At 36.1% G+C, this 19,614-nt stretch overlaps 2 protein-coding genes across 3 annotated transcripts in view; both read right to left on the bottom strand.

Moving 5' to 3' along the window:
• The window catches only part of ap2b1 (adaptor related protein complex 2 subunit beta 1), a 28,584-nt gene extending 24,185 nt beyond the window's left edge, over window positions 1-4,399 (bottom strand). For both annotated transcript variants that reach the window (XM_088012391.1, XM_088012392.1), the window contains exons 1-4: window positions 4,305-4,399; window positions 1,984-2,038; window positions 1,733-1,838; window positions 872-1,007 (exon numbers count right to left, since the gene is read on the bottom strand). In XM_088012391.1, coding sequence (XP_087868517.1) covers window positions 872-1,007; window positions 1,733-1,838; window positions 1,984-2,020 — 279 coding nt within the window. In that variant the 5' untranslated portion in view covers window positions 2,021-2,038; window positions 4,305-4,399. The remainder of the gene's footprint in view (window positions 1-871; window positions 1,008-1,732; window positions 1,839-1,983; window positions 2,039-4,304) is intronic.
• Window positions 4,400-5,385: 986 nt separating this feature from the next.
• On the bottom strand, window positions 5,386-17,842 carry mks1 (MKS transition zone complex subunit 1). Its single transcript, XM_088012390.1, has 18 exons — window positions 17,514-17,842; window positions 17,308-17,429; window positions 17,130-17,182; window positions 15,024-15,191; window positions 14,773-14,867; window positions 14,521-14,649; window positions 14,262-14,366; window positions 13,703-13,811; window positions 13,566-13,622; window positions 13,366-13,408; window positions 13,224-13,286; window positions 12,422-12,492; window positions 12,275-12,344; window positions 10,010-10,117; window positions 9,537-9,670; window positions 8,869-8,951; window positions 7,529-7,626; window positions 5,386-5,677 (listed from the first exon to the last, which is right to left on the bottom strand). The coding sequence occupies exons 1-18, from the start codon at window positions 17,588-17,590 to the stop codon at window positions 5,574-5,576; spliced, it is 1,689 nt and encodes a 562-aa protein (XP_087868516.1). The 5' UTR covers window positions 17,591-17,842; the 3' UTR covers window positions 5,386-5,573.
• Window positions 17,843-19,614: the final 1,772 nt, after the last annotated feature.

Raw genomic sequence — 19,614 nt, 5'->3', positions numbered from 1 at the left:
CTGGTTTTAAAATTAGTTAACTGGACTTGTAGCCCTTATTTTGTGCCCAGGTGGCTGGACACCACACGGCACGACGAACCCGATCGAACCGTTATACCTAGGATTTCTGTCGGCTAATGTGTGGTCTCTCAGGTTTGAAAATGGTACGACAATGATCCGACAACTCGTGTAGTGTGCGCTGGACATTACACTAAGAAAATGAGGAAGGGAGGGTCAGTGGAGAGCACTGGAGTTGAGCCTTTTTTTCATTCAGTGTCATCAACAGAAAGAAAAAAAGGCAGGAAGAGACGATAAAGCTGATATTTAAAATGAGGTCGATAGGTTTAATTTATCATGGGATTAATTGATTTATCGTTTATCGCGACAGGCCTAATTACACGTGAATAAGTTTGTTCATGCAATAAGACATTAATAAACACTTAAACATTCCATGCCAACATCCTCCTACTACTATTAGCATCAAGTTACTGATCAAATGACTTGTGTGGAAAAGTGTCTAATTTCCAATGCAGTTTTGTGAAATACACTCATTTTGACACAGCCAAAAAACGACCTATTCCTAATGCAAAAATGTATTATTAAAACACCCGAGTTGTTTTTTTTTTTATTATTATTCCTGTTTACATTAAGCAAATGTGTTTTTGTCATTTCAATTTGCACAATTATATAGACAATGGAAACACAGCTACTGTTGGGTTAAAGTGTGTTAAGTTTGTATCCAGAGGGACCCAACACAAATGTAACTCTCCAGAACGTTAGCATAGTGACATGCACTCTGTCTTGTTCAAGCTAAATTTATATATTTTAATCTTTTCTAATTTTAATCTAAAGTAAGAAGGCAGTGAATCAGATCCCTGCGGTCAAGCCTTACCTTGACAAAGCTGTTCACAGCCATGATGGCCATATCAGGTTGGCTTTTGGCATAGTTCATCAGGTAGAGGTAGACCAACTTCTTCAGCTCCAGGTTGTCAGTCTGCATGCAGTTCACCACATCTGGGAACAAAGAACTGAGAACAAATACAACTGGGGTTAGACAACATTGATGGCTCAATATTGTTTCTTACATGTTTTATTTATAGTCAAACAAATGGGATCAAAAGAGCCAAGATATGTTGAAAATACTGGGGGGAAAAATGTCACCAGTTTTTCTTCCGAGCTTAACCTTAAAAACTGTGATCACTAGAACTTATTGAAATATATTTATGTGATGGGTGGTTACACAATCTGGCACATTGCAAAAAAAAAAAAAAAAAAAAAGCACTTCTTGGCTTATATGTAAACTGTGGTGAAAAAATAAATCCTTCACATCATCATGAACACAGTATACCCACAGTAAAACATAGTAGTGGTGGCAGCATCATCCTTTGGGGATTGCACTTTTGTTTAGCAGGGACAAACTGCACAGTTGGTAGAGCTGTTGTCTTGCAGCTAGAAGGTTCTGGGTTTGATTCCCGGCCTGGAGTCTTTCTGCATGGAGTTTGCATGTTCTCCCTGTGCATGCGTGGGTTTTCTCCGGCTTCCTCCCACAGTCCAAAAATACGACTGTCAGGTTAATTGGTTTCTCTAAATTCTCCCTAGGTGTGAATGTGTGCATGGTTCTTTGTCCTGTCTGTCCCCGTGTTGCCCTGCAATGGTGCTGACCCCTCCTGACCCCACTAGAGACAAGGGTGTACAGAAAATGGATGGATGGAAACTGCCCAAATAACATTCAAAGTCCAATCTGCTGGTGTACCTGACATCTTTGCCAACAGTCATGGCAGCGATGACCTTCTTTACTGCCTCTTTCCTCTTCTCTTTCTTCTCATTGTTTAACTCAGCCTTCAGTTCAAAGATCTCCCCTGAAAGATGAATCACATAGACATGAAAGACAATAACTAAAGTGTTCTTTATCTTTAACTTTAAAGGAAAATAAGTTTTCGTAGAAAAAAAAACAGATCCTTTCTTTAAAGAAAAAAACTGGTTTGGTAAAATTTTTCTACTCACCCTTTTTGTTGGTAGTGAAATATTTGGAGTCTGTCATGATGGTGGTGTTTGTGGTCTGCCAGGAACCCAAAGCAAAGATTAAGAAATTGTTGCAGTTAGTTAATATACAACTAAAAACTTGAGATGCAGTGCACAATGTATTATTAACATCAGTTGATGTTACTTATTTTCATCATATTGATATAGCTTTGACAAAAAAACTTGACCAATATTAATAACTGATATTTAAATCCATCTGTAGTGTTTCAGAGGGGTGAGGGACGACAGTTGGTCATGTGGTTTCTGTCTGGTCATCTGACTGTGATAGTGATGCAGTGCAAGAGTATGAGGTGTCAGGGACATATAAAATACATAAATATCACCCATGACAATGGCAGTACTAATATCAGTTATCGCCCCAAGTTTTCATATTGGTCCATTCCTCTTGAACATTTTTTTTAACTATAGCTTATTTTCAACACATCAGCCTGGAATGGCTAAAACATTTTTATATCATAAATCAGAGTTGTTTAACTGTTCAGCTTCATTCCCCGATATTTTATGCCCAGTAATCTGGAATGTAATATCCAGAAATGACAAATAATTGAAAAAGAAAATAACATTTTATATTGTATTTTAATTGACACATTTTGTCCTGTTTGTTTAAGCTGCACTTGATTTGAATGAGTGAATTAGAGGTTTGTCTCTGTACATTAAAAAGTAACTGAAAGGCTCACCAATATTTTATAGATGCATTATTTCAAGCATTTATTTCTGTTAACAGAAGGTAATATGTTAATTTTGACTTCTCTGGAAGTTAAAATACTACATGGGACTCATTTTAAACCGTTTAATACAAAACCTTCTGACAATCTGGTTAAATCACAAAATGTCACAACTAAAACTGTTTTTAGAGTGTTGTATCCAAGTGTAACAAATTATGGAAGCGTAATAGAAGGAAAACGTATGTAGAATGCGTAACTAAATAAATAACATGTTATTTTCTCAATTTTGTGGAATTTAGCAAGTACAACTAATTTGGCTAATTCTAACTAAAACAAGATAAACTTGGTCTGATTTAATTTCAGACTGAGAAAAAAATGTGCGCGTGTCTTATGTGGTTTAAGTAAACTACTGGTTTTGACTATTTGTTCTTCCAATATGCAAAATGAAAAAACGATTCAACAGATTCAAAGCGAAACAATGTGCTTTAAATGAGACTGCGGCAGACAAAAATATAAATTATTTTGGTAAACAACCACATTGCCACTCAGATTGCTGTCCTTGCTCAATAATGTGGATTTCTTTCTCACATTATTGCACTTCATTGGTACTGCGTCACAGACATATCAGTTGGGGGGGAGACGTTGATAACGTTACACCTCACACCTGCCTTTATTAAACGGCTATTTTCCTTATCAGACCACGCCACTATTTTATCCCTACATAATTTATGTAGCCCCGAATTATTGTGTTTTATGGTTAAAAGTGTTTTAGTTTGTGACATTATTTAACCTTCACGAAATTTCCAGCTCGCAGCAACTTATTCCAACCTCTACACTACCACCTTGCTAACGTTGACTAGCTGAGTCGCTGAAGTTAGCGTCTGATTCAACATCAGTAAAGGGCTATTTCGCTGCTTTTAAGACAACTTAAAAGCAGTTCTTGCGAACAATTTGAAAGACAATGCCAGGTCATACCCAGACAACATTATTATTCACTGCTTATAATAGTGTGCTTTGGAGGAATCTGTACGGATTAACAATATTGTAGTTTATAATCAGAACTCCGTCTGAGGTGGGCTAACTGCCAGAAAAAATGTTTCTTTTGTCTTTTCCCAAATATAGATTTTCCACCTCCTGTGATTAAATCATCTGGAAATATAGTAAATATTTTTGACCCAGTTTTGATGATTGCACCCAATGTGCATTTTGATCTGATGAAAACTAGCCCAACTTCCTAATAAAAAACAATGAATTAGCCTTTAAGTCAAATTGAAAGCCCCAAATCGTATGTGAACTTCAGCGTCGTTTCTTAGCTACAAGCTAAGAGCACCGCCATCTCCAGTTATTTTCAAAACTAGAGACCAAAACTTTTATGTCAGACTGATTTCTTGATTTATTAACTTTTGACCGAGCAGTGCTAAGAGGTTTCAGTTAAAGATTGTGTTAAAAGTGACGCAAAACGGGAGGAAAGAGAGTAGCGGCCCAGTTCCCATCATCGCTGCTCCTGCTGACAGAACATAACGCTAATGCACCAAGACAATACACAGATCAACAGATCAACACATTTTGGTGAGAAATAGTGTTATAAAATATTTAGCAAAAAGATAAGTTACTTACCTTCTAGAATAAGTAACAGACGGATTTCAATGGGGTGCAGCAGGACGCAGGTTGGTCCCTTCCCTGTTCAGAGGAAGATGGAGAATGGTGCTTTCACAGTCAGGGGAAATCGGATAACTTCCCTTTGTAACTGACGGAAAAGCCGTCAGATTTTGTTCAGTTTTAAGCATGCAGAGGAACGTCGTAGCGCCTTTTTATGACAGCAAGATTGTATACAAATACCTTATTTTAAATTAGCAATATTTGATTCTACAAATTAGTAGATTCAACAGTTAGTGAAAGTTTTACTAAATGTTTTTGACATTTTAAACAACTCAAAGATGTTTGTTTCCAAAATCTTTTTCCTTGTTTATTTTTAACAACAACATCTCTAGTCTGGGCTCAGAAATACACAGGAATTCTTATCTTTTTCACATCAACCATATTTCTGCTGTCAGACCTAATGTCCCATGGTTTTGAACGCAACACTTGAAGAAATCGTTTTCATTGAAATGTAAAGTTAGGTATAATTAACAGGTTCAAGTCGAGTTTCTTAATGTTTCAGTTTTTTAAAAATAATAACCTTTAATCAGTAATAGTGTAATCAGTCTACACTTGGATATGAAAAAATAAAGACAAAAAATGCCCCGAGTAAAAAGAAAAACTGATATCTATTCGGTTGGGAAACAATAGGGTGGTTATATAAGTGTGCATGTCTTTAAATTAATACTTTACTGAAAACCTTTAGCTACTTTTATTACAGCATTCAGTCTTTGTGGGTAGAAGTCTGAGTATTTTCCACAAAAAAGTTTCAAATCTACCAAATTGCAAGGTAATTCTCACAGATTTTCAATCAGATTCAGGTCTGGGTAATTCCAAACCTATAACTATCTTCCAGACTACAGGTTCTCTTATGTGACCTGCAAACCCTACTCAGCTCGAAATTGAAGTCTTTGAGCTTAGATCAACAGCTAATATTGGTAATGTGATGTTCATCCTCAGTAGCTTTCCTGTAGAACTTATTGAACAAAATATATTTTATGTGACAACAGATTAAAAGTGGCTAAATTCACAAAGAAAAAAGTACACAAAGATAAGCAAATTTTTGTGTTTGCATGTTTATTTCACAACAATATTAGATCCATAATGTTACAAATTGAATGAAAAATTAATGACAAAAATAAAAGAAACTTGGCATTCCTTTGCTTACCAAGCTATTACTCGGAACACATTTGTGTTTCTGTAAGCACAGATAATATGCTGGCCCTGCTTTCAGCTTCATTTTGACTCCTATGCAGAGGACTCTGGCTGGAGTTGGGCAGCAGAGTTAAGAACATCTCTTGGAAGACTTTCTCTGGCCTCTTGCAGCCTTTTATGAGCCCTCTGGTAGGCCTCTAAAAGGAAACAAACAGGTGTAAGAAAAATCATAATTATTTATTTTGAGCAATAATGTGGTACAGAGACTTTTCCATAAAAATTTCAATTGTAAGGAGTTACTGATGTAAACATTACGGAGCCCTCCAGGGGACATGAGGAATTTTTTTTTCTTTTGCGTCCCCTCGCAATAATCTACTGATCAGTTCATGCAGCATAATTGATACTGTAAGCCTTTTTTATGGTGGCCGCCGTACTTTCTGCTTTAATACAAGCTTATAAGGTTTTTCCATGGACTATTGAGTTATTACTGCGGGTAATCAGTCATCTGATTGTGTCTCCATTGTGTTCGCGTCTGAATGGTTTAAAGGGCTGCTTTCAGTGCCGTTCCATCTGAGCCTTAACAGACATAAACATGCAGTAAATAAATCGATTTTCAATCAGTTTTCTGCACCAAAGCGTTAATAATAATAAAAAACACGTTTTATTATTATAAAACACAGCAAACTAATGGTGGTAGACGGCCGCACTGGGTTAACTCGGGGAATCTCATCTGTCCGTGTATCAATCAACTCCTGACCTCTTCTTTGTTCTGTCACAATTATTGATTTATTTCATTTGATTATCATGCTCCAAACTTTGCGAGGACTGACCACCCAGCTCACCCGCTTCCTCACACACACAGAGCCAGCAGCATCACCTTCCCATTCATACTTCATGACAGTCACGCCCACATCGACACGCCCACCACCAGGTGTCAAAGCCGCTGCTCCTGTCATATTAATAATTACTTATTTCATTCATATGGCTCTTACAGAGCCTCAGTGAAAACGTGTTTATTATTATTAACGCTTTGGTGCAGAAAACTGATTGAAAATCGATTTATTTACTGCATGTTTATGTCTGTTAAAGCTCAGATGGAACGGCACTGAAAGCAGCACTTTAAACCATTCAGACACGAACACAATAGAGACACAATCAGATGACTTGTTACCCCGCGATAATAACTCAGAAATAGTCCATGGAAAAACCTTATAAGCTTGTATTAAAGCAGAAAGTACGGCGGCCACCATAAAAAAGGCTTACAGTATCAATTATGCTGCATGAACTGATCAGTAGATTATTGCGAGCGAAAGCAAAAGAAAAAAAATTCCTCATGTCCCCTGGAGGGCTCCTTAGTAAACATGTCCTGTTTCTGAAATAAATTTTTCTTAGATTATTTGAAAAAATAAAAAATAAAATAAACCAATGATGCTGTTAGATTTAGGTCTTCAAATCAGATTTTAATATATAGAAAATATGATGAACTACATTACCCACAACTTCTAGTGCCACAAAATGTCATTTAAGAGGCAACATATGTTCACTTTTTGTGCTTGAAGTCTCCAAATGACAGAAACACCTCAACTGGTCTCACAGACCCCACAAAGAGGAGAGGAAACAGAAAAACTAAATTCTTAAATGGACTGAACTTATATAGCACTTTTCCAATCATTTTGACCACTCAAAGCACTTTACACTACAGTCACATTCACACAACATGCAGATCAGTAGGCAGTTTGAGGTTAAATGCCTTCCTCAGGGTCACATGGACATGTAGCTTCCTCTAAGCTGGTATTGAACCTACAACCTTCAGATCTCGAGACAACTACTCTACCCACAGAGCCACAGTCACCCATAAATTCTTCTGTTTGATTAAAATGAAATATCACATAGAAATCATTTCTGAATAATTTGTGTCATCTCTGCTGTCTTTGTACTGACTTAGAAAAATTCTAACCGTTTACAACATACATGGAAAGAGCAGTTTCAGCAACCCAACCACAAATTCCCTAAAATCAAAACTGAAATTTAACGTCAGCAGTTTTTACCCAGAATGCTGCAGACCATTCCCTGCTGGCTAAAACCTCCGAGGTGGTCGACCACTTTCTGTCTTCTCTTCTTCAGAAGAGCAGCATCAGCAAAGGCCCTGAAACCAACAAACCAAATATGCACACATTGAACCAGACATTCAATTATTCATTGGCAAGATTAAAGTGTGTATTGCATATAGGAGTTAAATCTGACATTTTGTCATTTTATTTAGACTTTAACAATTTATAAATAAAATAATAATTATAATAACAATAGCAATAATAATAATAATAATAATAATAATAATAATGTAAGACTTTTTTTCATCTGCATGCTTCTAAATCTTCTCTACTATGTGGAAAATATTTTTCTAGTATTTCAGTGAGATGTTTATTTTGTCACAAATTGAATAAAGTGAGTAATTTCTTTAGTTATTGAGTGATGATTATGTTTGCTATCTTGCATGATTCGATGTTCAGTTTTCTTCATGTTAATGGGTCAGCTGGTAGAGCATGGAGGTAAGTCAACAAATGTCAACTTAAGTAATCTGTTTTTTAAAAGCTTGTACATCTTTGCATATTTTTTTTACATTTCTTTTCAACTTGTCATTTTTATATATGACAATTTACAAATACACTTTGTAATTATGTGAGTTTGAATCAAAATTTTTCTTGTAATAAAAAAGCCCACCACCCTTAACAGCCACCTCAATAAAAATTGTAAAATATCTCAAAATAAATTCATTATTTATTTACTTTTGGCAATATATTTTGACACAGAACATTTTAGAAAAGTCACAATAGAAACATTTTGAAAAAAACATTAGTCAAAACTTTATTAACACTCCAATTCACATAAACCAAATGTTTATTAAGCTATTTAAGTATGGGCCACTTATTTTTAAATGCAAATGTAATTTTCAGTGTCCAGGAACTTGAGTAATTTTTTACAATTTAATGTTTTCCTGTGGTATTAATATGATGTAACACCCATTTCTCAAGTAGACCAAAGTTCAACTTGCAATGCAAACAGGTGGTAATGGTATGGTAATGGAGTTTTTTAAAATCTGCAAAGCTCACTGCTGCAGAACTGCAACAAAAAATGGCATCTCCATGACAACCACTGGACACCATCTCTCCTACTATCCTTACTGTGAATGAATGGCGTTTGCTGAATGCTAATGGGAACAGAGCTGGAGTCATGTGGCTTAGTCAGATGAGAGTAACATTCAACTAGTAGCAACAAACAGTCTATGTAGGCCCGCTTGACTGAAATAACAACATTTTTAATATAAAATGTATTAATCAATTGATTCATTCTTTTTTTTTAGTTAGTTGGATGTGTGGAAGGAGCTCACCTGGCTTGTTGCATGCAGTGCAGCCTGAAGGTAACACTTCCTGTGGTTTCAGTGCAAAAGCCAAAGCGACTCAACCTCTCTCCCTGAAGCCAAACACAAACATAACATCTAAACAATGAGGGCTTTAAATCTTTCTTTACTTTTGCAAATGTCTGCATTTGTCTTTTTGAAACATAGACACTTTTAATTTAGAGACAAGCATAAATGTCACCACCATAACAGTTTTTATTAAAACTAGATGAAAAAAGGATATGTTTAGGAAAGCCTGTAGATCCACTTCAATGTAATACGTAGTCATTTTCCATAAAATAGGATATTTTATGGACAAACAATTAGGTTTGTTTGTCAGATTAAAAGTACATTTTAAAACTAACAAACCTTTAGCAGGTGTTAAGCACACTTAACTAAGCCCACATTTCTGTATTAAAAAGTTTTTCATTTGTCTGATGTAGTATTTTAATTTTAAATGTTGTGTTTTCAATTGCTGAAAGCAGAAAATCATCATGATCAACAGAAATAAAAGCTTGAAAATAACAGTCTTTATGTAGTTAATCTATATAATGTGTTTCACTTAGTGGCTTCAGTTACTAAAACAAATGAACAGTAAATGGAAGATATCTCATATGATGAACTGGACTCCATGTGCAGTTTACCAGTTACAAGTCTACCTTAAATGTCCCTGGTACTCTGACGTAGCTGTTGTCTTCAAGTTCTGCAGAACCTCCAATAAAGAAGCGCCTCAAAGCAGAAACTGTCCCGGTCTGAACAGGTCTCCATGTGTGACATGTCACTGTGTGTTTACCTTGCACATATGCAACAGACATTGCAGACTATTAGAACAAAACATTTCACATCTAAATCATATTTTGCAGTAGTTCATTCGTGTTCTGACCTTTAGTTACCAGATTAATTTATCATATGTAGGTTTTATAATGTTGCACCATCAAGCCAAAAATAAATAAGTAACATTAAGTTCTGGTAAAATATAAGCAAAGACTTTCACAAGCTAGTAAATGTAAAAACAAGAGAGAGAGAGAGAAATTTCACAAATCAAAAGAAAAGACTGATCTCAAAAATAGGAAAAGTTATAAGTTTTGTAGCTTCATAACCTCAGCCCCAGTTTTTAGTGGAGGATTCATACCAGGCATGGCGGGAAACAGTAGATACCCGTAGCCTTCAGTTCGGTAACGCTGCCAGAAGTCAAGGGACAGGACTTTGAAGTAAAGCACCGGCCACTGGGGAATTAATTCTGAAATAAAAAAAAAAGAAGTCTTATTTTTGATATTAACAATGGGCTGCACAGTGCTGCAGTTGGTAGAACTGTTGCCTTGCAGCAAGAAGGTTCTGGGTTCAATTCCCAGCCCTGGGTTTTCCGGTTTCTTCCCACAGTCCAAAAACATGACTGTCAGGTTAATTGGCCTCTCCAAATTGCCCCAAGGTGTGAGTGTGTGTGTGCATGGTTGTTTGTCCTGTGTGTCTCTGTGTTGCCCTGCGACAGACTGGCGACCTCTCCAGGGTGACCCCACCTGGAACGTTAGCTGGAGATAGGCACCAGCAACCCTCCTGACCCCACTAAGGGACAAGGGTGTAAGAAAATGGATGGATGGATTATTAACAATTATTAGGTGTTTCTGTATGCTTTGAATTTGGCTGGCATATTTGCTGTTAATACACTGAATTTTCTAAATGAGGGACAAATAAAGGAGTATTCTACTCTATTATATTCTATTTCAGGTTGGTCAGTCATTGTTTTATAGTCCAGAAAGATGTAGTGAAATTTTGAACCTTTTTAGGACCTTTTATACTACTCTGGATATTTTTTACATGAAAACCTTTTCTTTGTGTTTGAAAAATAATCACCATATAAAGAATGTGTATGACTCCATTCTTGCTGCAGCAGGGTTGAGAATAACCTTGTAATTGCATAAAGTCTAAAAAACAAGATCCTGAGCATGGCTAAAAAGTGCGAGGCTAATAATTCTCTAAAAATAACTTTAGTTGATGTTTTCTGTGAAATTATACATTTTTCTCGATTGCTCACATTATCTTCTTCACCTTACATCTGAAATTTGACGTAAGCAGTTATGATAAAGACAGATTTGTAAGAGAACATACAAAACTGCTTAACTATGTTTTATATTTTCGAGTAAATAAATGAAGAGCAAGCATATCAATAATATCCAGATATCAAATCTACATTATCTACAAAGGCAGTTTTTCAACAACATTAAAAAAACAACAACTTTGTTTGCATGTGAAGATGAGATGCATAAAGAACAGAATTTTATTTAACAGAACATTTATGTCAGTGTACATGGGGCAATACTCCTCCATGCTTTAAACCAGTGGTCCCCAACCACGGACCGGTCAAGACTTGGAAATTTTGCTGCAGCCCGGGGGAACCGTCAGATAAGGCTTCTGCATGTTGGTGTTCCAGCTAAATCCTGAATATACCCTATTTGGGTTGTCTTGGCCTTTTTATCGCAGCCTGTGAGGTTTACACTGACTGGGAACGAGAATACAACCTGCTGAATGTGACAGGTAGCCAATCAGAAAGCTCGGTGACGTAAGAACAGAGGGGAATCCTTAACAGCTGACATATCACGCAACTGAGAGTCTGGTGGATATCGGAGATGATATGTGGAAATGTTTATTATTATATGTAAAGGTCCTTATTATATATGTTTATTATGTTTATTCAGTTAAAAACGTTAACTATGAAAATCATAACTCACCTCCAAATCATAGTGCAGCAAATAGAGCGGCTCCTCCCGTCATCTTTTATCCACCGCCTTTTCTTTTTGTTACGTCTTTTATCTCTTAAAATGACTCCACAAACTATCACTATTGCTTCTACATCGTCATCCGTGTTTATTTATTCTAAATTCCCATATGGTATGTTGGGGGTTTTACTGGATTATCCTCTAGAATCGGTTCATGTGGTGTGTTGCTCCAGCCGTGTGGCTGAACACGAACCGATCGAACCTGTTGTACTTTTATCAGCTCTGTGGTCACAGAGGTTTGGAGAATCGGCTGACAATTCTTAAATCTTGCCGTCCAAACCAGACTTAAGACTCACAAGCTCTACTCATCTCCTCTCGACCACTGCCCAAACACTCTGACTCTGGTTGCTATGGTAACGTTTACATATCCCTTCAAAATAAAATACAGATGCGCCACGTCTGTAACACATCAGTGTTGGCACGCAAGTAACCGAGAGAATCCGGTTAAAGGATTTTCAAAATAAAACATCTTCCAGACTGAAATAATACATAAAACGGAAATATTTAATTATTTCTTGCGCAGCCCGGTACCAATTGGTCCACGGACCGGGGGTTGGGGACCACTGCTTTAAACCACATTTTTGTGTTCTTTATGCAAGAAATAAAATCAAAGGGCTACTGACCTTCGTTTTCTTTTTCACTCATGTAAAAAGCCTCAAAGCTGAAAGGGTAGCTGAAGAACGCTACATTTTCCTGTTGACAGATTTCAAATGACAGGTTTTAATACATTTCCTCTGTAATTCTCTAAAGTTAATAAATAAAGTACACACCTTCCCCAAAGATTTGGTCCTGCAGGTCTGAGTAACCCCTGACATCGACTGGAACGGTAAACTGGACCAATCTTAAACACATACCAAGTAAAGAATGCAGCAGATAATTCAATATTTAAGCAAAATCTTTCACATGTGGATACAAAACTGAACTGGGCACAGATGTTCCTAGGACTCTGCCATTTTGAGAAAAAAAAAAAAAAAAACACTAGCCACTGAAAGTTTAAAGATGGTCGTCATGATCATTAAGGAAACTGTATTTTTGCACATAAAACAGCAGAATCTAACCGCTAAACACAAACACACAAAACAATTAGTGAAAGCTAATGCTAACCATTAAGACAACTGTCTCTCAGTCTGTCACACAGCTTCATCTTCTTCCAGTTGACGACTACTGGTGTGAGACTCGCAAACAGTAAAGTCCTCCGTTTTTGATTTTGCTACATATTATTACTTTACCATTCATACAACTTTTCTAGCTGTATGAATACGATGACTTCACCAAAAACATCTGATGTGACATAGTTAATTCAAGTCATGAAAATGGGTAACGTTTTCTGGCAATAACTGGTTTAAAAGACTCGTAAACCTCAACCATCTTGAAAATTGACCTTCATCCTGAAATCTAAGTGGCTAATGGGAAATATTAGAAAACACATAACCTGAGGGGTGAGCACAGACATTTTTATGCTTGTATCCAGATTTGAATGATCTTTGCAGTAATATACTGCTCTAAAAGTAACCTGGTAAAATTAAACCTCAATACGATCAAAAACAAAAATACATACTATATGTGACTCACTATTTGGCAATTCCATGAAGAAGTTGATGTACAACTTATCGTATTCAAAGTTGTTAGCCGACACTGGAAAGAAGAAAGATACATGGGAGTTTCAAAGTCTAAATGTGACTCTCCATAATAACATCCAAACACCTTTCCTCACCTATCTCTCCATGCAGCAGGTAACGTAGGATACCTACAGGAGGCTGTAGGACAAAGCACAGACAACATTTAATCTACTGTAATACACTAATTTTGAATCAATACCTTCAAACATTACAAAATATTTTTAAAGTTTGGACCATATGGCCTGAACTGTTCAATCAACAACACAAGCGTTTGTTCTGATAAAATGTCTTTTACCATTTCAAAGTCCTGTCCTACAAGGCTGTTGAGGTACTCTTTGTGCCTGTTATACAACTGCAACCAAACAAAGGAGAATGTATTAATATATTGGTTGTTTGACTCCATGCAGCACATGAACACAAATAATCTCATACATCTTTGTACATGATCTGCTCTCTCTCTCGCTCCTCTGGTTTCATCACTCTGGATGCGTTCTCCAAAGTTAAGCGCCACACTTCTCTCTTCTCGCCATTCGTTACAATCCTGCAAAACAGAACAAGCATCACTCTGACTTTTAGCTGATTGACTTAACATTGTTTCTTCAATGAAATTCTCAGATTTTTTATTTGCTTTGCTTTGCAAAAGTATTCATGCGCCTCCTTCCACATATTTCCCAGGTCTCCCACATGGCTTGTAGCATGGTGGGTTCTAAAACTTAGTTGACTACTGAAGATAAGTGGTTGCAATGAATTTAATTAAAGGGTACCAGACTAAAAAGGGTGGATACAAGTGAATGTCACAATTTTTCAATGATTATTTGTACAATTTTAGAAAACCATTCTTCTTTTTCCTTCCCCTTTACAATTCTGAGCTACTTTGTGCTGGTCCATCACAGAAAATCCCAGCAAAACACACTGGAGTTTTTGACAATATGTAGAAAAGATTAGGGGGGATCCTCCATGCATTTCCTTTTGCTATGATGTGTAAACTTGCCTGTAGGGCTCTCTGCCTTTGTTGAAGTTGGGTTTTACAATTATGGTTCCACTACCATCGGTTTTTATGGTTGCCAGCAAACACTCATTCTCTTTCTGGCCCAACCTGAGACAGCGGGTGCAAAGAATAGGAAACAATATTCTCAATGGGCACTCTCAGTAAGTTGATTGGTGAAAAGTGGTGATGGTAAAATCACTAAGATACTTGAACTTGAAACATATAAGTTTTCAAATATGATGAACATATCTCATAGTCTTACTTTCCAGGTGGGCCCAAGTCACCCATGATGTGCATGGTCTGCATGGCATTATTTACCACATGACTGCTCTTGACAAACTCATCTGTGGGATCCCAGTTGATGATTCTTGACTTAGTGATGCTACTATCCCTGTAAAAATAACAGATATTTTCGTAACATTGGACTTTTCATATCCATTTTCTTTTCAGGCAAAGATTTGAGCATTATTTTGTTTAATCATATTATGTTTGCCTGCACTGGATTTTCACCTACATGGTGCGCCTCTCTTGCCGTCTGTTTCTGACACTGGCCATCCTCTCAGCCAGGAAGGTGGGACTTGATTTGGTCGTGGAGACCAAGTCATTGTGCTGTTTTCAAGATGGAAAATAAAGACACGATCAAAGCCATCAATCAAAAATATCAACTGGATGCAGAGATGCAGTTAAAACTAATTCGAGATAACTTCTGGAAGAGTATTTCATTCAATAACAATAATAATAAAAAGATAAAAAAACAAAATTCACCAGTTGGTGGAGTGAGAAACAGTTGGTGTATCGATCGTGATCAGTGTATGTGAAAATTCTCTGATTGCGTCGGCCCTTGGCCTTGTTGATAGCCCTGATTTCTGCGTGATACTGGCGGTCCAGCGGAGTCTGACAAGCTGCCTCGTTCTGGAACAGTTCCACTTCATACTGGAACCACAGACAAAAACTTGAGGTAGGATGTAAGGTCATGTGGAAAAAAATTGGAGACCCTATGATAGCATGTGGTTTTTATGACATATTTGGAGACTGTGATATTTAAGATACATGTCAGCAATACTGAGTACTATAAATAATCAAGAAACTCAAGTCAATGACCATAAAATATTTTGTAAAATGCAATAAAAGTGATGAGGACTAACCACAGCTCAAGAGTTTAAGGAGGTTTAAAGATGTCTCAATAGATACTCACAAGTGGAGAACATTTAAAACAATTGCCAACATGCCCAGTAGCCCAAACAGTGGTAGTTTGGACACCAAAACAGAGGACATGTTTTCTATAAACCAAATACAGAATAAAAATGTAAAAATGAATGGATTAGAACTTAAGGGAAATCATTGAAGTAGCAATGAAGTTGATGACGCACAAAAGATGGAACATGGATTAAATTATAAAATTACTTTGATTAAATTACACGTTTTTGAATTTTAGAGACTCTTTACAACATAATTTGTAATGTGTAAAACATGTAGAATATTTGATCTGCATGAAATGGTTCGTTCCTGGTTAGAGCACTTGATGGTGACGATGTTCAGCAGAAGTAAGTGGAAGACAAGAATGACTGTGGCAGTTACTATGCTGCTAAGAAAAATGATAAAATCAAGTTTTCAAAAAATAGAGACAGAGAGAGAAAAAGGTGAAAGTGTCAAGTTTTAACCCAGTTTTTCTCCAAGAGTTGAGTAGACTGTGTGAGATTATCAACCATTTAGCATAGTTAGCTTTGCTACAGACTACTGTTTGCCTCCTTTTCACTAGCATTTAATGACTTAAGGAAAGAAATTACCAACATATTCATATATTAAACTTGTCCCTGTTACCACTTAACAACAGATAAGTCAGTCAGCAGCAACTCTAACCCACGTCCATCCTGACCCATCCTCTAATAAGTGAAATTAAAGGTGCAGTATGTCACTTTTATTAAATTTTTTTTTTTTTTTTTTACATATTTGTTAAAACTGTCATTATGTTGTGACAGTATGGTATGAGAGATTATCTGTGAAAAATCTATTTCCTCTGCTTTCTCCCAGTGCTAGAAACAACCAATCAGACACAGGAGAGTTTTAGTGCTGTCAATCACAATCTCATGTGGTGCTGCTCATTCTCCCTCCCCTCGCTCTGCTGCAGCTAGCGCAGTCTAGTTAGCATAGCTACCAATAAAGCAGGCAAACATTTTTCCTGTAATGATAAGTTGTTTTTCCACCATTAACACATTTAGCAATGAGTGAATGAGGTTGATTGACAGCACTAAGACCCTCCTACTGGTTCTGATTGGTTGTTTTGGTCAGAACGTTGCATTACTTTAACCAGTAATAGTAATTCAGGAAGGAGATGGAGGAGATTGATTGTTTTCACAGATTATGTCTCATAACAAACTGCTACGACATTGTGACAGCTTTAACTAATATGGAGAAAACATATTTTTTATTAAAGTTATGTACTGGAGCTTGAATAAAATGCAACTACATAGCATTTTTTGAGAAGTCTGGATTGCTTTATGTGTATTTTGCATGTTGCCTATGACTGTTGCTCATGGGGAGACATTTCAGTATCTAAAACTAAAAGAAAAAATTTAAGCAACCTACTTGCATACTGGATGTGGACTGTTGCATGTAAAATTAATGATCAGTAAATATTGTGTTAGTATCAATATTGGACCAATGAAAGCAAGGCAGTTGCAAGCCTTTAAAATTGTGACGCTTTTGATGGGTCAGACAGACTCAAAAAATTGTAACAGCAGCTGCGTGGGGGAAAAGGGTGAGACAATTAAATTTTTTGACATGGGGCCCACAATTCCTGGCGGCACCCCTGTTTACTAGACCAGTTGTTGGTTTTCAGGGACAAACACACTAAACCACTAAAACTTCTACCTGACTGAAGAGTTTCTCCTGCCAGCCAACAACTACATCCTCTTCATTATCGCCTGTCAACAAAAAACAAAAGAGATGCCAAATGACTGGAATCCACTCTCATTACCAATGACTAAACATCCTCTGATATGCTCTTGACCCATCACTATTTGTCCGTTCCGTAAAGTAGTTACGGTACCTATCTGGCCCTGTGAGGTGAGAGTCTTCAGTTCAATGTCCTTCCTGCATTTCTGGGACAGAACCTGGTCCTGGAGGTGCTGTGAGAGGACCGCTGTGGAGGTCACCCTCTGTATACGGACTCTGGCGTGCGAACAGAAATGTCAATAACATGGAAACGGACCTTTATCAGTTACATTTAACAACTTTATTCAAGAAGCTACTTACTTTATTTTTAAGTTTTTGATGGCATCCCGGGAGCGATAAACAGCATCTCCGGTGTGTGTGTTCCAGCACTCTGCCATTATCAAACAATCAAAGCCATCGGTGTTCTACATTAGGCCAATCAATCCGCATCAACTTAACATTTGCTAACCAGACACATTTTATAGGTGGAAGTTATATAAACTAAATACTCGATGAGGTAGTTAATCAGCACAGCAGCTAAAAGAAGAAGATTCCGAATGTTCGGCACAGAACACCGTAAAGTAAAGGTTGTCGTTTCCATAGAGATTTTGGGTGGGATTTTTTTTCTTCGTTTAAAGTATGAAGGTTTGCTTGGGATCTCCATTGATCATTACCGCCATCTACTGATCTGGATGAAAATCTAAGAAACGCGAATAAATACGAATAAACAACAACAACAACAACAACAATAATAATAATAATAATAATAATAATAATAATAATAATAATAATAATAATAATAATAATAATAATAATAATAATAATAATAATAATAATAATAGAAAATTTAGGAAATAGTGTAATAATTTTATAATTTGTTTTATTGATGCTAAATGTTCCCTGAGGTATGAGCATATTATTTTTGGTTTTCATGGTAAGAATGTACAAATGCAGGCAAAAGACTGGCAATCAATCTAATTATTATATTTGGCAAATTTCCTATTCACAAATGTACATTTTCACCGTCTTCACCTTTTTTTTTTTTTTTTTTACAGTTTTGGTTAAGAAAATCGAACTTTATTTATACACTATTTCCAAGAGTATGAACAAAAAAGCTAGAAACACATATGAATGTTGTAGATCTCTGAATAAAAATATTCAGAGATCTGTCATGTCTGTAATAACTGCTCTCTATTCTTTTTGTTTTTCATACCAATGCGTATACTATTGAAATCTACACCCCTGGGAAACTTTGTAATATTTCTTGTTTCTTTGTTTTTCTTTGTATTTGTAAACAAAGATGTTCATTAAAAAACAACAATAATAAAGAGCTCCTGCCTCTGAAAAAAAAAAATAAAAAAAAAATAAATAAATAATAATAATAATAATAATAATAATATATTTTATTTATATAATGTTTTTTTAAATCTCAAATACACTTTACAGGAATCAAGTACAATTACAAACAGAAAATGTAGGTACATCAAACAAAATCATAACAGGACATAATAATAATAATAATAATAATAATAATGATGATGATGATGATGATAAGGCATTACAAAGAAGAAGAAGATTTTGAACAAAACATTTATTCACAATGATAAAGTGCAAATACAATTAAACAAAAATATCACATCAGGACAAGCTTAAAACTGAATTAAATAAGATGCTTGTTAAATGTCAGTTCTCCCCGAGTTGATATATTGCACAAAATCCCAGTGAAGCCCCATAGCTGCAGAAAATCCTCCATATGCCCAGCCCAAGAACAATATTAGGAAGAACACTTTAGCGACTGCCAAGCATGATGGTGGCAGCATCACATTGTGCATAATGATGCAGTGGAAAAACTGAATAGAACAAGAACCATACTTCCAAATCTTTTACATCTAATCCTCAAATCAACAACTACCAAGTTGAAACTTGAAAATGGTTGTTCCAACAAAATCACAATAACAATTGCTGGATTTTCTAGAACAATATTATGATTGGACCAGTCCTTTATGGTGTGGGCACACAAAAAAATATATAACAAATACAAACAACAACAACTAAACAGGACAATATTTAAATTAATTCCTTAATCAAGCTAGCCAAAGAGCCACTTGCAGCTCTGGACCTTGAGGTTCAGACTTGGTTTTGGAAGCAGACTGACATAGACTTCTGAAATGGCATCAGCATCAAACTAATGAAAATGTATGGCTATAAAAATGTTGGTGCGTCTGTATGAACTTGTATAATTTGGCCCTCACATGAATTAGGATTTACAAAACAATTATATTTACGCACCCAACTCTTCTTTTAAAAGATAGTTGTTATTGGTTGTGTAATCATTTAATCTTTGACAAAGAACAGTTCAAAGGCATTACAAAAAGCCCAATTTTAATGACATTTATGCCAAAGATGAGCGTATCTGCATACT

The sequence above is a fragment of the Poecilia mexicana genome, unplaced genomic scaffold (genome assembly GCF_051168715.1).
Source record: "Poecilia mexicana isolate PSO_F unplaced genomic scaffold, ASM5116871v1 scaffold_14, whole genome shotgun sequence".
NCBI lineage: Eukaryota > Metazoa > Chordata > Actinopteri > Cyprinodontiformes > Poeciliidae > Poecilia > Poecilia mexicana.
The sequence above is the reverse complement of the archived record's forward strand: the minus strand, read 5'-3'. Positions and strand labels throughout refer to the sequence as shown.